At 37.2% G+C, this 15870-nt stretch overlaps 4 protein-coding genes across 5 annotated transcripts; 3 read left to right on the forward strand and 1 right to left on the reverse strand.

The window, feature by feature from the left end:
* Nucleotides 1–39: 39 nt before the first annotated feature.
* On the reverse strand, nt 40–2373 carry LOC111790852. Of its 2 annotated transcripts, XM_023671952.1 has the most exons (3): nt 1138–2373; nt 796–878; nt 40–175 (listed from the first exon to the last, which is right to left on the reverse strand). In XM_023671952.1, exons 1-2 carry the CDS (start codon nt 2312–2314, stop codon nt 826–828), a joined length of 1230 nt encoding a protein of 409 aa, XP_023527720.1. In that variant the 5' UTR covers nt 2315–2373; the 3' UTR covers nt 40–175; nt 796–825. The 2 variants fall into 2 exon arrangements, with proteins under 2 accessions (XP_023527720.1, XP_023527719.1); XM_023671951.1 differs by lacking the exon at nt 40–175 and having other exon boundaries at nt 660–878.
* Nucleotides 2374–3637: 1264 nt separating this feature from the next.
* LOC111791614 (PTI1-like tyrosine-protein kinase 3) lies at nt 3638–7866 on the forward strand. The gene is made up of 8 exons (XM_023673015.1): nt 3638–3855; nt 4969–5143; nt 6067–6323; nt 6407–6533; nt 6602–6875; nt 6961–7093; nt 7189–7275; nt 7355–7866. The coding sequence occupies exons 2-8, from the start codon at nt 5050–5052 to the stop codon at nt 7478–7480; spliced, it is 1098 nt and encodes a 365-aa protein (XP_023528783.1). The 5' UTR covers nt 3638–3855; nt 4969–5049; the 3' UTR covers nt 7481–7866.
* Nucleotides 7867–8788: 922 nt separating this feature from the next.
* LOC111790275 (BAHD acyltransferase BIA1-like) lies at nt 8789–11041 on the forward strand. Its single transcript, XM_023671139.1, has 3 exons — nt 8789–9191; nt 9824–10257; nt 10526–11041. Exons 1-3 carry the CDS (start codon nt 8798–8800, stop codon nt 11039–11041), a joined length of 1344 nt encoding a protein of 447 aa, XP_023526907.1. The 5' UTR covers nt 8789–8797.
* A 1660-nt stretch (nt 11042–12701) lies between these two features.
* On the forward strand, nt 12702–14091 carry LOC111791500 (BAHD acyltransferase BIA1-like). The gene has a single exon (XM_023672873.1). It carries the CDS (start codon nt 12720–12722, stop codon nt 14031–14033), a length of 1314 nt encoding a protein of 437 aa, XP_023528641.1. The 5' UTR covers nt 12702–12719; the 3' UTR covers nt 14034–14091.
* Nucleotides 14092–15870: the final 1779 nt, after the last annotated feature.

Raw genomic sequence — 15870 nt, forward strand, 5'->3', positions numbered from 1 at the left:
AACGAATAAGAGATAAGAAAATCACTATACACAAACGAGTCAAAAAGAATCGATTTCTTTCATATTATTCAGCACCATATTATTGAGCTTGCAGCATGTACAAAAGAATGCGATTGTAACCATTTCTATACAAAAAAAAGGAACAGAACTTCATGTTGATTTTGATGCACAAAATGTCTTCAGTTGCATTGATTTAGTCCCNATATATATATATATATATATATATATATGTACATATATAGTGGAAGGTCTCCACAATGACTGCAAGAGGGTTTCGATGCTACAAAATTTGTGTTCAGTTGCCAAGGAACCGAGAAGAAAGTATCAGCAACAACAGGTTTTATTAATGTTCATATTGATCTATTATGCGCCTCTGCATCTAACATTGGGTAGACCTCATACAATAACTGTCTTAGCTCTCTACCGTGTCTTTTGTTCTTTTGGAACAATCACAAACACTTTTTTTATTATGTATCTACTACCAGAAATTCAATGCGTAATCTTAGCATTCAATGTGTATAGTTAATAATCTCATTTTTCAATTATTCAACCATTTCATTTTACCAAGTTCAATGTTAGTGAACTCATGGACTTATGAACTTGTGAACTTACGAAACCAAAACGAATAAGAGATAAGAAAATCACTATACACAAACGAGTCAAAAAGAATCGATTTCTTTCATATTATTCAGCACCATATTATTGAGCTTGCAGCATGTACAAAAGAATGCGATTGTAACCATTTCTATACAAAAAAAAGGAACAGAACTTCATGTTGATTTTGATGCACAAAATGTCTTCAGTTGCATTGATTTAGTCCCTTCTTCAATGCACAAAAATATTCATATGATTCCATCTTCCCCTTGCAGCAACAACACCTGTGCACAAGACAAATTCAAACCATCAAAATGACACAATCAAAACCATAAACCCATGACAACAAATTATCAAGAGCATTCGTTTTCAAGGAACAAATATGAACAAGTTGGTGCTCAGAATCTTCAACTCAAAATCTAAAGAACCCTAAGCAACCATTCATAGACAAACTTCATATTTATCAGAGAGGCAATTCAATACCAAACTTCATAAGCAACTCAGTTATAGACCCATCATTCATTCATAAACAGAAATACTTACTCATAATCGAAGGGGCTTCTTCTCTCTTCACCAAATGCTGCCTAGGATCAGAGGTGGAGCCTATCTTCATAGGGTAATTCGAGCTTGTTAAGCTACTGTATTCCCTTGCCACGATGGGCAGAAGTTCCTTACATATAGCTTTCCACAGTCTCCTCTGTTCTGCAACATTCACAAACCTCAGTGCTTCCATGTCCTTTATGGAATACACTATCTTGTTTCCTTCCACATTCTTTTGATGTTCATTCACATTCCCCAGGCTCCAATGCATCTCACAAACCTTGGCTTCCCTTGCCCTCCTCCTCGATCTTTTAGCCTTTTTCCCTCCTCTGTCAGGTTCGTGGGATTTGTCCAGTTTGATCTGCATTGGCCTTGTTGGACAAACAATACCAATCCCTTCTCCGTTTCCAATCTTGGAAACATGAACTGGTTCAACTAATGCAGTCTCGTCTATTACTTCGATCTTCAATGAATTTCTGAGAGATAAATGACTTCGTCTCAGAAAATTCATGTGTTTAGAATCATTTTGCTGATCCGCAATCTTCTGATCCACGATCCCTCTTAAGCTAGAGGGATTCTTTCCCTTCTCTACATGAATTTCATCTTCTTCCGATTGTAATTTCTTTTTCTTTTCCAAGATGCTCTGAGAATCGATTTCTTTATCCAGCAACTTCTCGATCGATCGAACTTCTTGAGCAAGTTCTTCCTTCAAACAATCTTGATTTCCATCAAAACTCACTACACTTCTTGCAAAATCTTTCCCCTCTACTCTATCAATCGCAACTTCTTGATTAACACCTTCCACGGCGCCGAACGTTTCAAAATCATGTGCAGCGTCAACCTTGAGAGATTCTTTTCTGAGTTCCACATCAAGATTCCGAATCTTGCACACCTGATTTCTCACGATTCCTCCGTTTTCAGAAGACGCACAAGCAGCCGAATCGCACATGACCATCTTCTCGACAAAAGATTCTGAAATTTCTGAATTCTCTTCGGCAGAAGCGGAACTCCAACTGTTCATCATTTCACACTCCTGGTTTTGATTCAAGACGATCAAAGGGAGCTTCCTGTCATCGGCAGAGATCTTGAAGGCAGAACTCGTTTGATTCAAGACGATCAAAGGAGACTGGGGGTGCCGATTAAAGGCATCGCTATAGTCAGAACTTATCTCGTCCGCCATTGCTTGAAGAAAGGCAAGGGGTTTAGCAGCGCCACCGACTGAGGAATGAACCAACGGGGTTTAACATATATGTAGCCTTTGCTTGGATCCGCAATACAGTTGGAGATGTTAATATATACATATATTTAAAAAATAATCTAGTAGGTTTGAAAATTACAATATTATCCTTTATCGGTCTATTTGAAAAATACTCTCATTCGTTTAAAAATTACAATATTACCCTTGACTTATCTTTTTAAAGAGTACTCTCGTTTGTCTACAAATTACAATAGTTTGAAAATATTCTCATTCGTTTGAAAATTACAATATTACCCTTAGCTTATCTATTTAAAAAATACTCTCGTTTGTCTATAAATTACAATAGTTTGAAAATATTATCATTTGTTTGAAAATTACAATATTACCCTTGGCTTATCTATTTAAAAAATACTCTCGTTTGTCTATAAATTACAATAGTTTGAAAAGATTATCATTCGTTTTAAAATTACAATATTACCCTTTGCTTATCTATTTAAAAAATACTCTCGTTTGTCTGTAAATTACAATAGTTTGAAAATATTATCATTCGTTTTAAAATTACAATATTACCCTTAACCTATCTATTTAAAAAATACTCTCGTTTGTCTACAAATTACAATAGTTTGAAAATATTCTTATTCATTTGAAAATTACAATATTACCCTTAACCTAATCATAGAAATTTACTAAAATTTTGAATGAAAACTAGGACGTGTAACAGGTATCGATATTCTAAAACAACATGGGGTCATGTTATACTATTCATATCGCTATTTATTACATAGATTTCTGTCGAGGGTTGGTATTTTGCCGTTGTCGATATTTCTGTCGGGGTCATTGCTATACTGTTCAATTATTTATGTTTCTTTTATAATTTTCAATTTTGTTTTTAGACTGCTTTAGTCACGTAAGTGTAAAAAAAATTTACTGTTTTGAGTCTAAAAAATGTCTTTAACCTGACCTAACTTAACCTACGAATACTCCTAATATGATCGAGAATATGTTGATATAAGTACGGTTTTTTTACCAAAAACTACCTGTAATATTTATTATTTTACTTCCAATTTTTTTTTAAAAAAATAATATTTTGCTCTCATTTTATAATAATTAGAGGTAAAAATAGAGGGTAAAATAATTTTAAAATTAAAGCCACCGAAGTCAATGAAATAAATAGTAATTAAAAGCCAAAAGTAAATATCCACCACAAATTTTCTGGCTATTTTGCTTTACAATTCCCAATAATTACTTATTTTAAAATTAGAAATTCATTAAAANAAAAAAAAAAAAAAAAAAAAAAAAAAAAAACCACAAATGGGGGAAGGAGAAGAAAAGTTCTCCGCCATTGCTCCGCGTTTGCTTCTCTGTCATCCGTTCATTGCGTTTGCTCCGAATAACTACCGAAAACCCAAAATCGAAGAACACCCAACAAAGCCTAACCCAAACCCACCCCCTAAATTCCACTCGTCTTTTCCTTTATTCTTCCATTCCCCTTCGCGAAGCCCAGGAGAGGCACTCACCAGCAGGTAATCCCTTTCTCTTTCTCTTCCTCTTCCTCTTCCATTTCCTCCTTCTAATTTCGCTTCTCGATCTGTTCTTCTTTGATTTCCTTTTGTTTCCCTTTTCCCCATTGTCTCAATTTTGAATTTCGGGANTTTTCCTATGATAAGATTTGTGATGAGTGATGTTTTATATGTTTAATGTTATGTCAGAAAAGAGGATGGGTTGTAAGGATGAATCTGTATCTGATTCTGTTGGCATTTTGAATTTTGAATCTCTGGTTTGATAATGGACGGCTTAGATCATCGTCGTTTTGGTTTAGTGGTAATGATCGTTGGAATCCTTCGTTCATTTGATTGGCTTTGTCAATACATGCAATGTTTTCCCTCCCCCCATTTGAATCAGTGTTTCGAATTTCCATTTATATGCTTATCTTCTTTACCTTTTCGTAATATTGGTTTGGGGGTATTGAAGTTATTTTAAAATGTTTGGAATTGTCTGTTCTTCCACTATGGCTGGAAGTTGGATTGTTCAAGAAGGATGTGATCACATTTAAGGGTGGGGGTTGGGGTTGTGTCACAATTAAATAATCTCATAGTTATTGAGAAAGCTGTGAAAAACAAATAGAATTTGCAGTGAGTCGAGTCAATTCAATCCTCTTGTGAACCGTCTTTCACCAATTCATTTGGGATCCTTGAGATCCACTCTTTTTCCTATTCAAAGATCACATTTAAGGGTGGGCATGGGAGGACATTGCAAATGTCCAGGATGGACACGACTTCTTCGTCCAATCCTTTGTAGGAACTACCTGTAATAACGAACTTGCAAATAGTTATAGATGGAATGGAACGTTATGAGGCATTTTTCAGCATTTTTCATGCATTTTTCATCAAAGAATCCGAACATTTCCCCCTTTTTTGCTCTTTTATCGCTTTTCTTTTCCCCACCATGAACAAAAAAAAATTAATTGTCTCCTTATTTCTCGTCTATAAAGAAAGCAAACAAATTTTTTGTTTTTGTTTTTGTTTTTGTTCTTGTTTTTTGCTGTTGACACAATGCCAAAAGATCTTTCATAGATCATTGCCGTTTGACAAGATGCCAAGAGAATTGTTTTTTATTGGGTTTTTGGTTACTTGCAGGCGCATGCCCCTCCTCCTGGTTTCGTAGATTTGAAGAATACAGGTTTTAAAGACAATATATATCTAAGTAAAAGGGATAGAATGCGCAGGTGGCTTTGTTGTACTTGTCAAGTTGAGGAAGCCTACCCATTAGCAGAAAGTGAGCACCTGAAAAGCCCACGAAGTTATGGAGATGGTAATACTCTAATCTATCATTTGATGCTTATGCCATTTTATGTGATTCGTAATGAAGGTTATCTATTTAGTCTGAAGTGTTTGAGATATCAATATTTTGTAAAATATATATAGTTTTAGGAAGTTGAGGTATCAAGAAGGAAGTCGAGTGTTCACCATTGAGATAGCGTTTGGTTAATGTGAGGCGTTTACCTTCTCAATTCATGTCGTTTTGGGCAAGGAGTTGCTTGGCCACGAAAAATGAAGAAATCCATGAAGAGAGGAGAAGTGATCTTTATGCAATTGCGTAGCCTTGCTATTTCATGCAGATAAATGGAAGGGTGAATCTCAATGCTTATGGGTTGGGTACTCAATTTAGATTAGAATGACTGCTCCTATTAGCTATGACTTTTCGTTTGACATTTTAGCTGAGCATTCGGGGCATAATGGCCTACGGAGATTATTAACGTGCTTTCCCAGCCCATATCTTCCCACCTACAACATATGAGCTTTCAAGAGCCCAGTTCGGATCTAAACGATTTTTGATGTGTGTCTTCTGTCTTTTAGATCTTTTAGATCAACGGGATCCAAAGAAAGATAGACATACCTATCAGTTCTAAGTGGCAAGATCCATGAAAGAAAATAGGCTCAATTTTAAAACCTTATTTTCTAATAAGTAGGATTTCTAGTGTTGTGGAAGTTGTTCTTTGCAGGAGCTCGAGTCGATTTCTATTGGAGCATTTCCACATGCATCTTCCTAGATGTTCCCGAACTTCTATTCTGGATCATCTTGTGTAACTCTGTCTTGTCTATGATTTATGTTGTATCATGTTCTTCTTGGATTTAATAACTATTGCCTTGTTTATGGCTTGTCTTCGTGTGATTTAAATTCGTGTTATATACTTTCGAAGGAATCTCTTGCAACATATATTTTATGCCTTTTAGGTTATTATCGACGGGACTCGAAAGAGCCGGCTCCTGCCCCATATGAAGCACCAAAATCTCCACCTCCCATAGAAGTGCCAGCATTGTCTCTGGAAGAACTGAAAGAAAAGACAGACAACTTTGGGTCCAAGGCACTGATTGGCGAAGGATCTTATGGTCGAGTTTATTTTGCTAACTTAAACAATGGGAAATCTGTGGCGGTAAAGAAGCTGGATGTTTCGTCTGAATCTGATTCGAGTATTGACTTCTTGACTCAGGTTTGTCTACAAATATAGATATAGCAGATTTCAACTCGAACGTATCTTATCCTAATTCCTTCTTGTTTATGGTATTGCTTTAGGTTTCTACAGTCTCAAGGTTGAAACATGAAAATTTTGTTGAATTGCATGGATATTGTGTTGAAGGAAACCTCCGTGTACTTGCATATGAATTTGCAACTATGGGTTCTCTACACGACATATTGCATGGTACGCTGTCATATTAAGTTCAGTTTTCATATAGACCAGTTAGTCTCACGAGTCGTTGTCCTACACAGGTAGAAAGGGTGTGCAAGGGGCACAGCCAGGTCCCGTGCTTGATTGGATACAGCGTGTGAGAATTGCGGTTGATGCAGCTCGAGGATTGGAATACTTGCACGAGAAAGTTCAACCTTCTATCATTCATAGAGATGTTAGATCCAGCAATGTGCTTCTCTTTGAAGAATTCAAAGCAAAGATTGCAGACTTTAACCTTTCAAACCAGGCTCCTGACATGGCTGCTCGACTTCATTCTACTCGAGTTTTAGGAACTTTTGGCTATCATGCTCCAGAGTAATGCTTTTTGTTCATTAGAAATTGGGTAAGTAGCCATGAATGAAGTGTTGTATTATTGATGCTCAAGTCCTCTCTTCTCTAGGTATGCAATGACTGGACAGTTGACACAGAAGAGTGACGTCTACAGCTTTGGAGTCGTTCTACTCGAGCTTTTGACCGGGAGGAAACCTGTCGATCACACCATGCCTCGTGGGCAGCAGAGTCTTGTTACTTGGGTAAGCACTCACTCATTTGCCTGCTTTCTTATTGCTTTTCGAGTATCGAACTTTTAGAAGTCAGTCTAAAACGACGGTTTTCGGTTTGTTTTAAGGCTACCCCAAGACTAAGTGAAGACAAAGTTAAACAATGTGTTGATCCAAGGCTGAAGGGTGAATATCCTCCCAAAGGAGTTGCCAAGGTAACTTGTGTTTGAACAGCATTGCAGCAAAATGGTGAAATATTACTGTGACATTGACTTGGTTTTACTGTTATTGCAGCTGGCTGCTGTGGCAGCTCTGTGTGTCCAGTACGAAGCGGAGTTCAGGCCGAACATGAGCATCGTCGTTAAGGCTCTCCAGCCGCTTCTAAGGCCTCCTGCCCCGGCTCATGCTCCGGAACCGTGAAGTAAATTGATCTGAATTTATGTTCTTCCTTCTTCCTCACTGTTGATATATATTATGTCAACGCCTTCATTGCAACATAAACTTGGGTTCATAGTGACCATATAGAATTCATAATATTCATTATTTATTCCAACTATTATTGTTTTTTTCTTGAAGATCCTGGAGTCATGTTTGGTTGGTTGGTTGGTTGGTTGGTTGGTTGGTTGGTTGGACTGAGTATTGTAAGGTTGCTTTCTTTTCTTGTAAGCAATTCTTCTTGTGTAGCTGCTGCCTGTTTGTGTAGCCCTCGGTTCTCTAAACTAATGTCTTTGGGGCCGAGACATGACTTTGCTTTGCTTTCCCTCACTTTTTTGATATTAATGGATATGGGTTCGTTTTTTTTTTCCTATCATCAACTTTGGTCGGGTTCCGGTTTGGATAAACAAATTTATTCATTGCTATCGGTTGTTGTAGTGACTTAGATTATGATTGAGCTACTCGCTTTCTCGTTCCACTTAACAACTTGATTTGTCTCATCCTCTTGATCAATCGTGTTCAAGTCATGATCATCAATAACTTTGGTCAGGTTCGGATAAACAAATTTATCCGTTGCTCTTGGTTGTCGTGGTGGCTTAGTTCATGATTGAGCTGCTCGCTTTATGTTCCAAATCTTGATCCACTAGCTAACTTCATTTATCTCATCCTCTTTATCAATCATGTTCATCTTAGCTCCCTCTATCCTTCGATTCATCTTTTACACTGGTCGGATACTTCAAATATGTCGAAATGTTGTGTGGCTCGATAAATACCCCATTGCAAGTGTTGGCGTTCTTTTTCGTTCTCCAAAAAGCCTTCATCGCCAACCAAGAAGTCTTTGTTTCTTCTCAACTGCTCCCATCCTATTATAATTTTAAAATCATAGCAAAAACAAAAATGTTACCTCATATTTGTTTTAAAATAATTGTGTTGATATCTAAATAACAAATTAATTAGTATTTTAAAGGCTATTTGGACCACAAAATATATAATTATTATTAGAGTTTAACTATTTTAATTTTTTTGCTTTTAAATTATTTATTTTGATTTCTAATATTTTAAACGAAAAAACCCAAATTTAAAATTAATGCCACCAACCATATCATTCATATTTAATATCGTAAATGAACCACATTAACAATAAATTATAAGCTTAACAACAAATTTCATTCGTCACCAGATTCAACGACCTAAACCTATCGTGCTTACTCAATACAGACTAAACTTATAACTTGACCGAACGATTATATATATAGAAAATGCATATAGAAAATGCGTGTATCGTTGATCTAAAAGGAAGGCATGGAAGTGGAGATAATATCAAGTGAAACCATCAAGCCATCTTCCTTCTCACCATCTCTAAGATCCTTAAAGCTCTCAGTTCTTGATCAGCTCTCTCCCTTTACTTACACCTCCCTCCTCTTCTTCTACTCTCTCAAACACTCCCATGACCCTCTCCATCTCTCCCACCCTCTCAAAGCCTCCCTCTCCCATGCCCTCTCCGACTTCTACCTTCTCGCCGGCGCCATCAAAGACAACACACATATCCTCGACAACGGCGTCGGGGCCCTCTTTCAGGTTGCTACAGTTCATCGCACCATGCCCGAGTTCTTGAACCAACCGAGCTTTGAGTCGTTGAGTCAACTCATCCCTTTTCGATACATGCAAACCAAATCGTCGTCCTCCATGGAAGCATGTAAGATAATTCTAATTTTTAATTATACATGTTAGGAGTGTACATTCAACCCGATAACTCGTCCCAAAACCTAAATTATAGGTGTTGAGTTGAGCTCGTATTTTGAATTGGGTTGGGTTCATTTTTTTGAACCAAATTGATTCAGTTCGATTTTGGATTGGTTCATTAACGTCTACAAATAAGTCTATTTAAGTAAAATATTTTTATATATATATTTCTTTTATTGCGTAGGTATAATTTCTTTAAACTAATCATTTTTATTATTATTTTTAATTTTATAATATAACCATTATATTTTTTTTAATTTTATAATATACTATTATATTTTTATTTTTAGAATAATTAACTGTTTTGATTAGCTTTTATTAATAATTTTTTTTTTTTAGTGTTTATCATAGATTTGTATTTAATTTTAATATCTTTTATCTAAAATTGTATCGAATAATTATAAATAGTAGATAAATAATTTTTTTTAAGAACCCGACATCCAATTCAAACCCAACCGGCAAATAAAGGGTTAGGTTGGGCTGTGAAAATTTGGATTAGGTTGAGTTACCAATCCAATTAACGTAAAAATCCTAATATATATATATATATATTAAAATAAACTTTTAATTTTTGGATCTACGAAGCATATCCTCAAGTCGCCGTCCAGCTCAACGGCTTCAGCGGCGGCGGGGTGGCAGTGGGGGTCTGTTTTTTACACAAGATCATCGACGGGACAACACTGAGCGGCTTTCTGAGGAGGTGGGCGTCCATGGCCGGCGGGTCAACAGAAGAGAAGGGAGGAGGGGAACAGCCGGAATACGGCGCGGCGGCGACGTTTCCGGGGAGAGAATTGTTGGTGGGAAATTCATGGCTTTCAAAAGGGTATTCGCCATTCGTAGGGGAAGGAAGGATTTGCAGAAAAAGGTTTGTTTTTGACGGCGCCGCCATTTCCGAGCTGAAAGAGGAAGTGAAAAGGAAGAGTGACAAGGTTCCCACAAGTGTGGAAGTGGTCACTGGTTTCATATGGAAGTATATGATGATAGCTGCAAGACAAAGCTCGGGTTCCCAACGATCATCGGTAATTATTTAAAATTCCACTCCCGTTTCTCATTCTTAACATGGTATTAGAGCACCGATTTTTGTGTTCTTAGATATCAAATTTTCATTTTTGGACTGTATGAGCGAAATCCAGCTTCAAAATTTAGGAGGTTGATTTAACACATTCTTATTACATTCACCGCCATGATATCATGTTAAGAATGAGAAATAGAAGTGATACTCTCAATCTCACTGATATATCTCGTTCTTAACATAAATTAATAAAAATAATCTTGAACTTATGGTAGGTACTGACGCATGCAGTCAACCTCCGGCGAAGAATGGTACCGCCATTACCAGCGACCTCGATTGGAAACATTTTCTGGAGTGCGGTTGCTCATTACGACACACCGAAGGCCGAGATAGAATTGAGCGAGCTAGTTGATCTAGTTCAGCGATCGGTTGCGGAGATCGACGAGGGGTTCGTACGAGAAATGGCGGGAGAAGAAGGGTTTGAGGGAATATCAAGATGGTTGATGAGGATGAAGGAGGTTTATTGTTCAAAGCCATATGCATATGGGTTCACGAGCTGGCGAAATATGGGGCTAAACGAGGTTGATTTTGGGTGGGGAAAGGCTTCATGGGTGAGCGTTGCAGGACCTGAAAATTCAGTGCTGAAGAACGTTGTCGTTTTGAAGGAAGGGATTTTGGGAGATGGGATTGAAGCATGGATAATGTTGGATGAGGATGAAATGAACATTTTGGAAAATGATCAACAATTTCTTGCTTTTGCTTCCTTTAATCCAACCATCATTTTACCTTAATTTAAGTGTAATTAGGCTTAATTTGAGACGTTGTAATTGTCTTTTATAATAAAAATTCTCCGTTCGAACCTCGAACACAGTTATTTAAGGTATTCTATTCCGAGACATTCTTTTTTCCGACGTTATAAACAAAACTTTCAACTAAACGCCCTCTAAAGGCTTTTAAGTAGATAGTAGGTAAGCGTCTCAGCGTCCTAAGCATCCTAAGGTGCCTTGGGGTATAAAATTTTACGGGTTGGAGGTAATATTCTAGACCTTCTGTTAGGCACGCCTAGTTATATAAGATGGTTGCATAAGTGGGACCATAATAGTTCGTGGTATAATATTATCCCTACGGTTTAGGGTTTAGGGTTGGATTGGTTTGGTTAAACCCAAATAGTTTTTGGAAAACTAATTAACTAATCCAATTTATAAAGTTTTTCATTTTTTTTTTGTTGAACTCACTCGGCTCAAATAAGTTCATAACTGAACCCAAATTGACCGGTTAGGTTGAGTTGATCGAGTTTTTTTTCTTTTCGAGTTATCAAGCTTTTTTGAACACTCCTACTTTGATTACCCGTTTAATGCTTGCAATTGGGGTGAAGTACTCGTATGGGATGACTTCTCTCTTTGTGGTGGGAGCGTACACTTGGTAAATATGATGCTACTTTTACGAGCCTCCAAGTGTGCTTTTGAGGACGTAAAGTCTTATGTGTTCCTGCATTGTTCAACTTAGCTCGAGGCATCTAACGAGGGTAGTGGCTTTGGATTCTTTCCCTTGGATTGTTTTCGTGTTAGTTTGGTGAGTCTCTTTCGTTTGATTGGATAGAACTTTTGTGGTTTTTGTCGGTTTGTGTCATGACCTCAAAATGTGAGGTCTTTCCTTCGTTCTAAGGATTATAATAATAATAAAAAAATAATAAAACAATAATAATAATAATAATAATGGGCCTCTCTCTTTTTGCCACGTTTTTAAAAATCATGTCCACAAGAATATTGGGGACAAAATTTAATATCCCAACTCTACTAATCACCCCCACACCCACAAGCTAGATTGAACCTAGAGCCATAAAAGTAAAACCCAATAGTGACCTTGTTTTTTGTCTCAATATCTACACGACCCATATCACGAGTGACACGTTTTTTCAAATTTGGATCCAATCTTATTTCTAACAGTCCAACCCCACCGCTAGCTGATATTGTCTGCTTTAGCTCGTTATGTATAGCCGTCAGTCTCATAGTTTTAAAACGTATGTCGGCTAGGAAGAGGTTTTCACACTCTTATAAGAAATGTTTTGTTTGGCTCTCTAACTGAAGTGAGACTTAACAATCCACCCCTATGGAGCCATTCAAGATTTCCACACATTTACAATGAATGTTTCGTTCTCCTCTCCAACCAATGCGGGACTTAACAATCCACCCCTAGGAGACCAGTGTCCTCACTGGCACACTATCCAAAACCTAGCTCTTATATGGTGTGTAACATCTCAAATCCACCACTAATAGATATTTTCCATTTTAGTTCGTTACGCATCGCCGTCAATCTCACAATTTTAAAACGCGTTTATTAAAAGGAGATTTTCACACCGTTATAAAGAATATTTCGTTTCTCTTTTCAACTGATGTGGAATTTCACCCGACGACTCTTATATATATAAGAGTCATCATGTAGTGATTGAAAGCTTTGGAGGAAACAAAAATGGAGGTTAAAGTTTTGTCGAGAGAAACAATCATCCCTTCATCCCCAACACCTCCACACCTTAAAAGCTTCAAACTTTCACTTCTAGATCAGCTATCTCCCATGCTTTATACACCACTTTTGTTCTTCTATCCCATCACTAAGACCTATGATCCAAAGCCCACCATGGCTACACTAAAGGATTCATTATCACAAACACTTACTCGTTTCTACTTATTGGCTGGAAGAATCGTGGGCAAATCCATCCATTGTACCGACCAAGGAGCTGTCTTTATTGAAGCCAGTGTCAGCTGCAACATGTCTGACATCCTCAAACAACCAAACAACGAGGTTTTAAGGAAGCTCCTCCCATGCTCTTTGTTGTGTTGTAACCCAGCTGAAGAGTCACCTCAAGTTGTGGTTCAAGCCAACATCTTCAGCTGCGGTGGCATTGCCATCTCGCTTTGTCTCTTGCACAAGCTCATGGATGGAGCCACTTTCACCTCTTTCCTAACATCTTGGGCTTCCACAAATAAAGGGTCTTTGGATTCATCTTCAAACATGATATGTTATGATTACAAAGCATTCTCTTCTCTGTTCCCACAAACAAATATATTGCCTTTTCATCAAAAACTCCCTAAACCCGCGAATCGAAAGCGTTGTTTACGAAGATTCGTGTTCGGATCGAAATCATTACTAAACCTAAAAGCTAAAGCGGAATCGAGGGGTGTCCCGAATCCAAGCTGTGTCGAAGCGTTGACCGGGTTTATTTGGAAACATGGCATGATGGCTGCTGATTGTCAAGGCTCATCGACTTTGTCTCATGTTGTGAACTTGAGAGGGAGAATGAAGCCGGCATTGCCTGAAGTGTCTGTGGGGAACATTATGTGGGGCGCGGTGGCTCATTCTTCAGCGATGGAGCGCATGGAGCTGAGGGCGTTGGTGGGTTTGGTGAGAGAATCATTTGAAGAAATCAACAAGGATTATATTGAACGGATGTTGATTGGATCAGATAAAGGATTTGAAGCTGTTTTGAAGTTTGTTGGTGAGATGAACAAGTGGGGGATGTCCAATTATTACTTTTGCACGAGCTGGAGGAACATGAAGTTGAATGAGGTTGATTTTTGGTGGGGGCGACCGGCGTGGATAGCCATTGCTGGGGACACTAATGAGCTGATGGCTAATGTTATTGTCTTGGTGGATAGTGTCATGGGGGATGGAATTGAGGCTTGGATTCTTTTAGATGAACAAGAAATGGAAATCTTAGAACAAAATCCTCAATTTCTCGAGTTTGCGTTGTTGAATCCGAGTATACATTTATCGGATGAAGATTGATGTGATTGGAGAGAAGAACATAACATTACTTATTAAGGTGTGGAAACCTCTCTCCAGTAGATGTGTTTTAAAACGGTAAGGTAGAAATTGTATGTTACCATTTATGATGTATGAGTCATGATTAGAATGTCGTATACTAGTATATGATGATGTATGTAGAGGTCAAAATGACGATAGCTCGATTGCTCTTATCAATGTCATATATGTTGGAGGAAGCTGCCCACGATGAACACACGATGAACACTTTTGTGGAGCATTAACACGTTGTTCAACATCATGCAAATATAAAATCCAAAAATTAACACATTATTTAGATACGTTAGTGAGAGTAAGAGACGACGAGACCAAAGATAATGGAGACGACAAGATTAGAGGTAATAGAACTCTAAGAGGATGAGACCAAAGATGTTGATAAGATGGTTGCATAAGTGGGACCATATTCGTTCCTCGTGTAATGTTATCCCTAGTGTTTAGGGTTTAGGGTTTAGGGTTTAGAATTGGATTGGTTTGGTTAGACCGGATTAGTTTTGGGAAAACCAATTAACCAACCAAGTTTATAAAGTTTTCATTTTTTACCACTCCTACTCCGATTACCTGTTTAATGCTTGCAATTGGGGGGAAGTACTCGTATAGGATGACTTCTCTCTTTGTGGTGGGGCGTAAACTTCGTAAATATGGTGTTACTTTTACGAGCCCCAATTGTATATTTGCACGATCTTTGACAAGAGATAGGAGCATTCGGTAGAACTGATCAGTAAACTACACTTACTTTTAGATAGATATGTGGAACCACGTGAACCGATAAAAAGGTGATAACAATTTCTATTTTCTCTCCATTTCTTTTCCATGATTATGACCCAAAACAATATTTAGATCAAATTCTTGAATAAAAAACTAAAATTTTATAAATTAGTTATTTAATTTTCAAAATTTAGCTACAAAGAAAGCTTCCATGTTTTTACTTTAGGTTTCTTAAAATACCTTAAACGGTTTAAGAGAGTATTATTTAATTATAAACTCATGATCATTCTCTAAATTAGTGGGAACTTTCATCATCCAACAGTAATCAACTTAATTTTCAAAAATTAAATAGTTATCTAAAATTCGGAAAAACGTGCAGCTCGTGGTAAGAATCGAGTGGATACCGACACAAAAAATTGGCATACTTTTACGTTTATGTCTCTAGGTTCAATCCAACTTGCAAGTGTGGGGTGGTTTAGTAGGGTCAGGATATGTAATTTTGGCCCGACAATTCTTGTGGACATAATCTTTAAACACGTGGCAAAAAGAGAGGCCCCATAATAATAATAATAATATTATTATTTTTTTTTTAATTTTAATTTTAATTTTTAGTTTTAATATTTAAGTTTATAAATACTACGTTCACTCAGGAGTTTCTTCTAGAAAAGAAATTGTGGAATTAAATACAAATTTCGAAAATAGAATAAAATAGGTACGTTTTCCTATTTACTCTAACTTATTGAGTAAATGTATTATGTTTAACGTTGACTTTTGTGAGATCTCGTATCGGTTGGAGAGGAGGGTGTAGAGACTTCTCTCTAACCGACGCGTTTTAAAATTGTGAGACTGACGACGATACGTAACGGGCTAAAGTAGATAATATTTGTTAGCGGTGGGCTTGAACGGTTAGAAATGGTATAAAAGTTAGACATTAGGTAGACGTTGGACCGAATTGTGAGATTCCAGTGTGGAAACCTCTTCTTAACCTACTTTCTCAATGGTTACGCTGGGTCGGATTGTAAGATCCCATATCCGTCCTTTGCTCAAAACAATTATATGTTAAATAACCTCGGGCTAGATTTTGTCATTTTACGTC

This window comes from Cucurbita pepo, chromosome LG03 (assembly GCF_002806865.2).
Source record: "Cucurbita pepo subsp. pepo cultivar mu-cu-16 chromosome LG03, ASM280686v2, whole genome shotgun sequence".
Taxonomy (NCBI): Eukaryota; Viridiplantae; Streptophyta; class Magnoliopsida; order Cucurbitales; family Cucurbitaceae; genus Cucurbita; species Cucurbita pepo.

Excerpts from the sequence above, each read along its gene's own strand:
- LOC111790852 (XM_023671952.1), bottom strand. The coding sequence starts at position 2,314 with ATGGCGGACGAGATAAGTTCTGACTATAGCGATGCCTTTAATCGGCAC. Across the intron at positions 879-1,137 it reads AGAAGCCCCTTCGATTATGA|GTGTTGTTGCTGCAAGGGGA; the intron begins GTAAGTATTTCT and ends TCTTGTGCACAG.
- LOC111790275 (XM_023671139.1), top strand. The coding sequence starts at position 8,798 with ATGGAAGTGGAGATAATATCAAGTGAAACCATCAAGCCATCTTCCTTC. Across the intron at positions 9,192-9,823 it reads GTCGTCCTCCATGGAAGCAT|CATATCCTCAAGTCGCCGTC; the intron begins GTAAGATAATTC and ends GGATCTACGAAG. Across the intron at positions 10,258-10,525 it reads CGGGTTCCCAACGATCATCG|GTACTGACGCATGCAGTCAA; the intron begins GTAATTATTTAA and ends AACTTATGGTAG.
- LOC111791500 (XM_023672873.1), top strand. The coding sequence starts at position 12,720 with ATGGAGGTTAAAGTTTTGTCGAGAGAAACAATCATCCCTTCATCCCCA.
- LOC111791614 (XM_023673015.1), top strand. The coding sequence starts at position 5,050 with ATGCGCAGGTGGCTTTGTTGTACTTGTCAAGTTGAGGAAGCCTACCCA. Across the intron at positions 5,144-6,066 it reads CCCACGAAGTTATGGAGATG|GTTATTATCGACGGGACTCG; the intron begins GTAATACTCTAA and ends TATGCCTTTTAG. Across the intron at positions 6,324-6,406 it reads GTATTGACTTCTTGACTCAG|GTTTCTACAGTCTCAAGGTT; the intron begins GTTTGTCTACAA and ends GTATTGCTTTAG.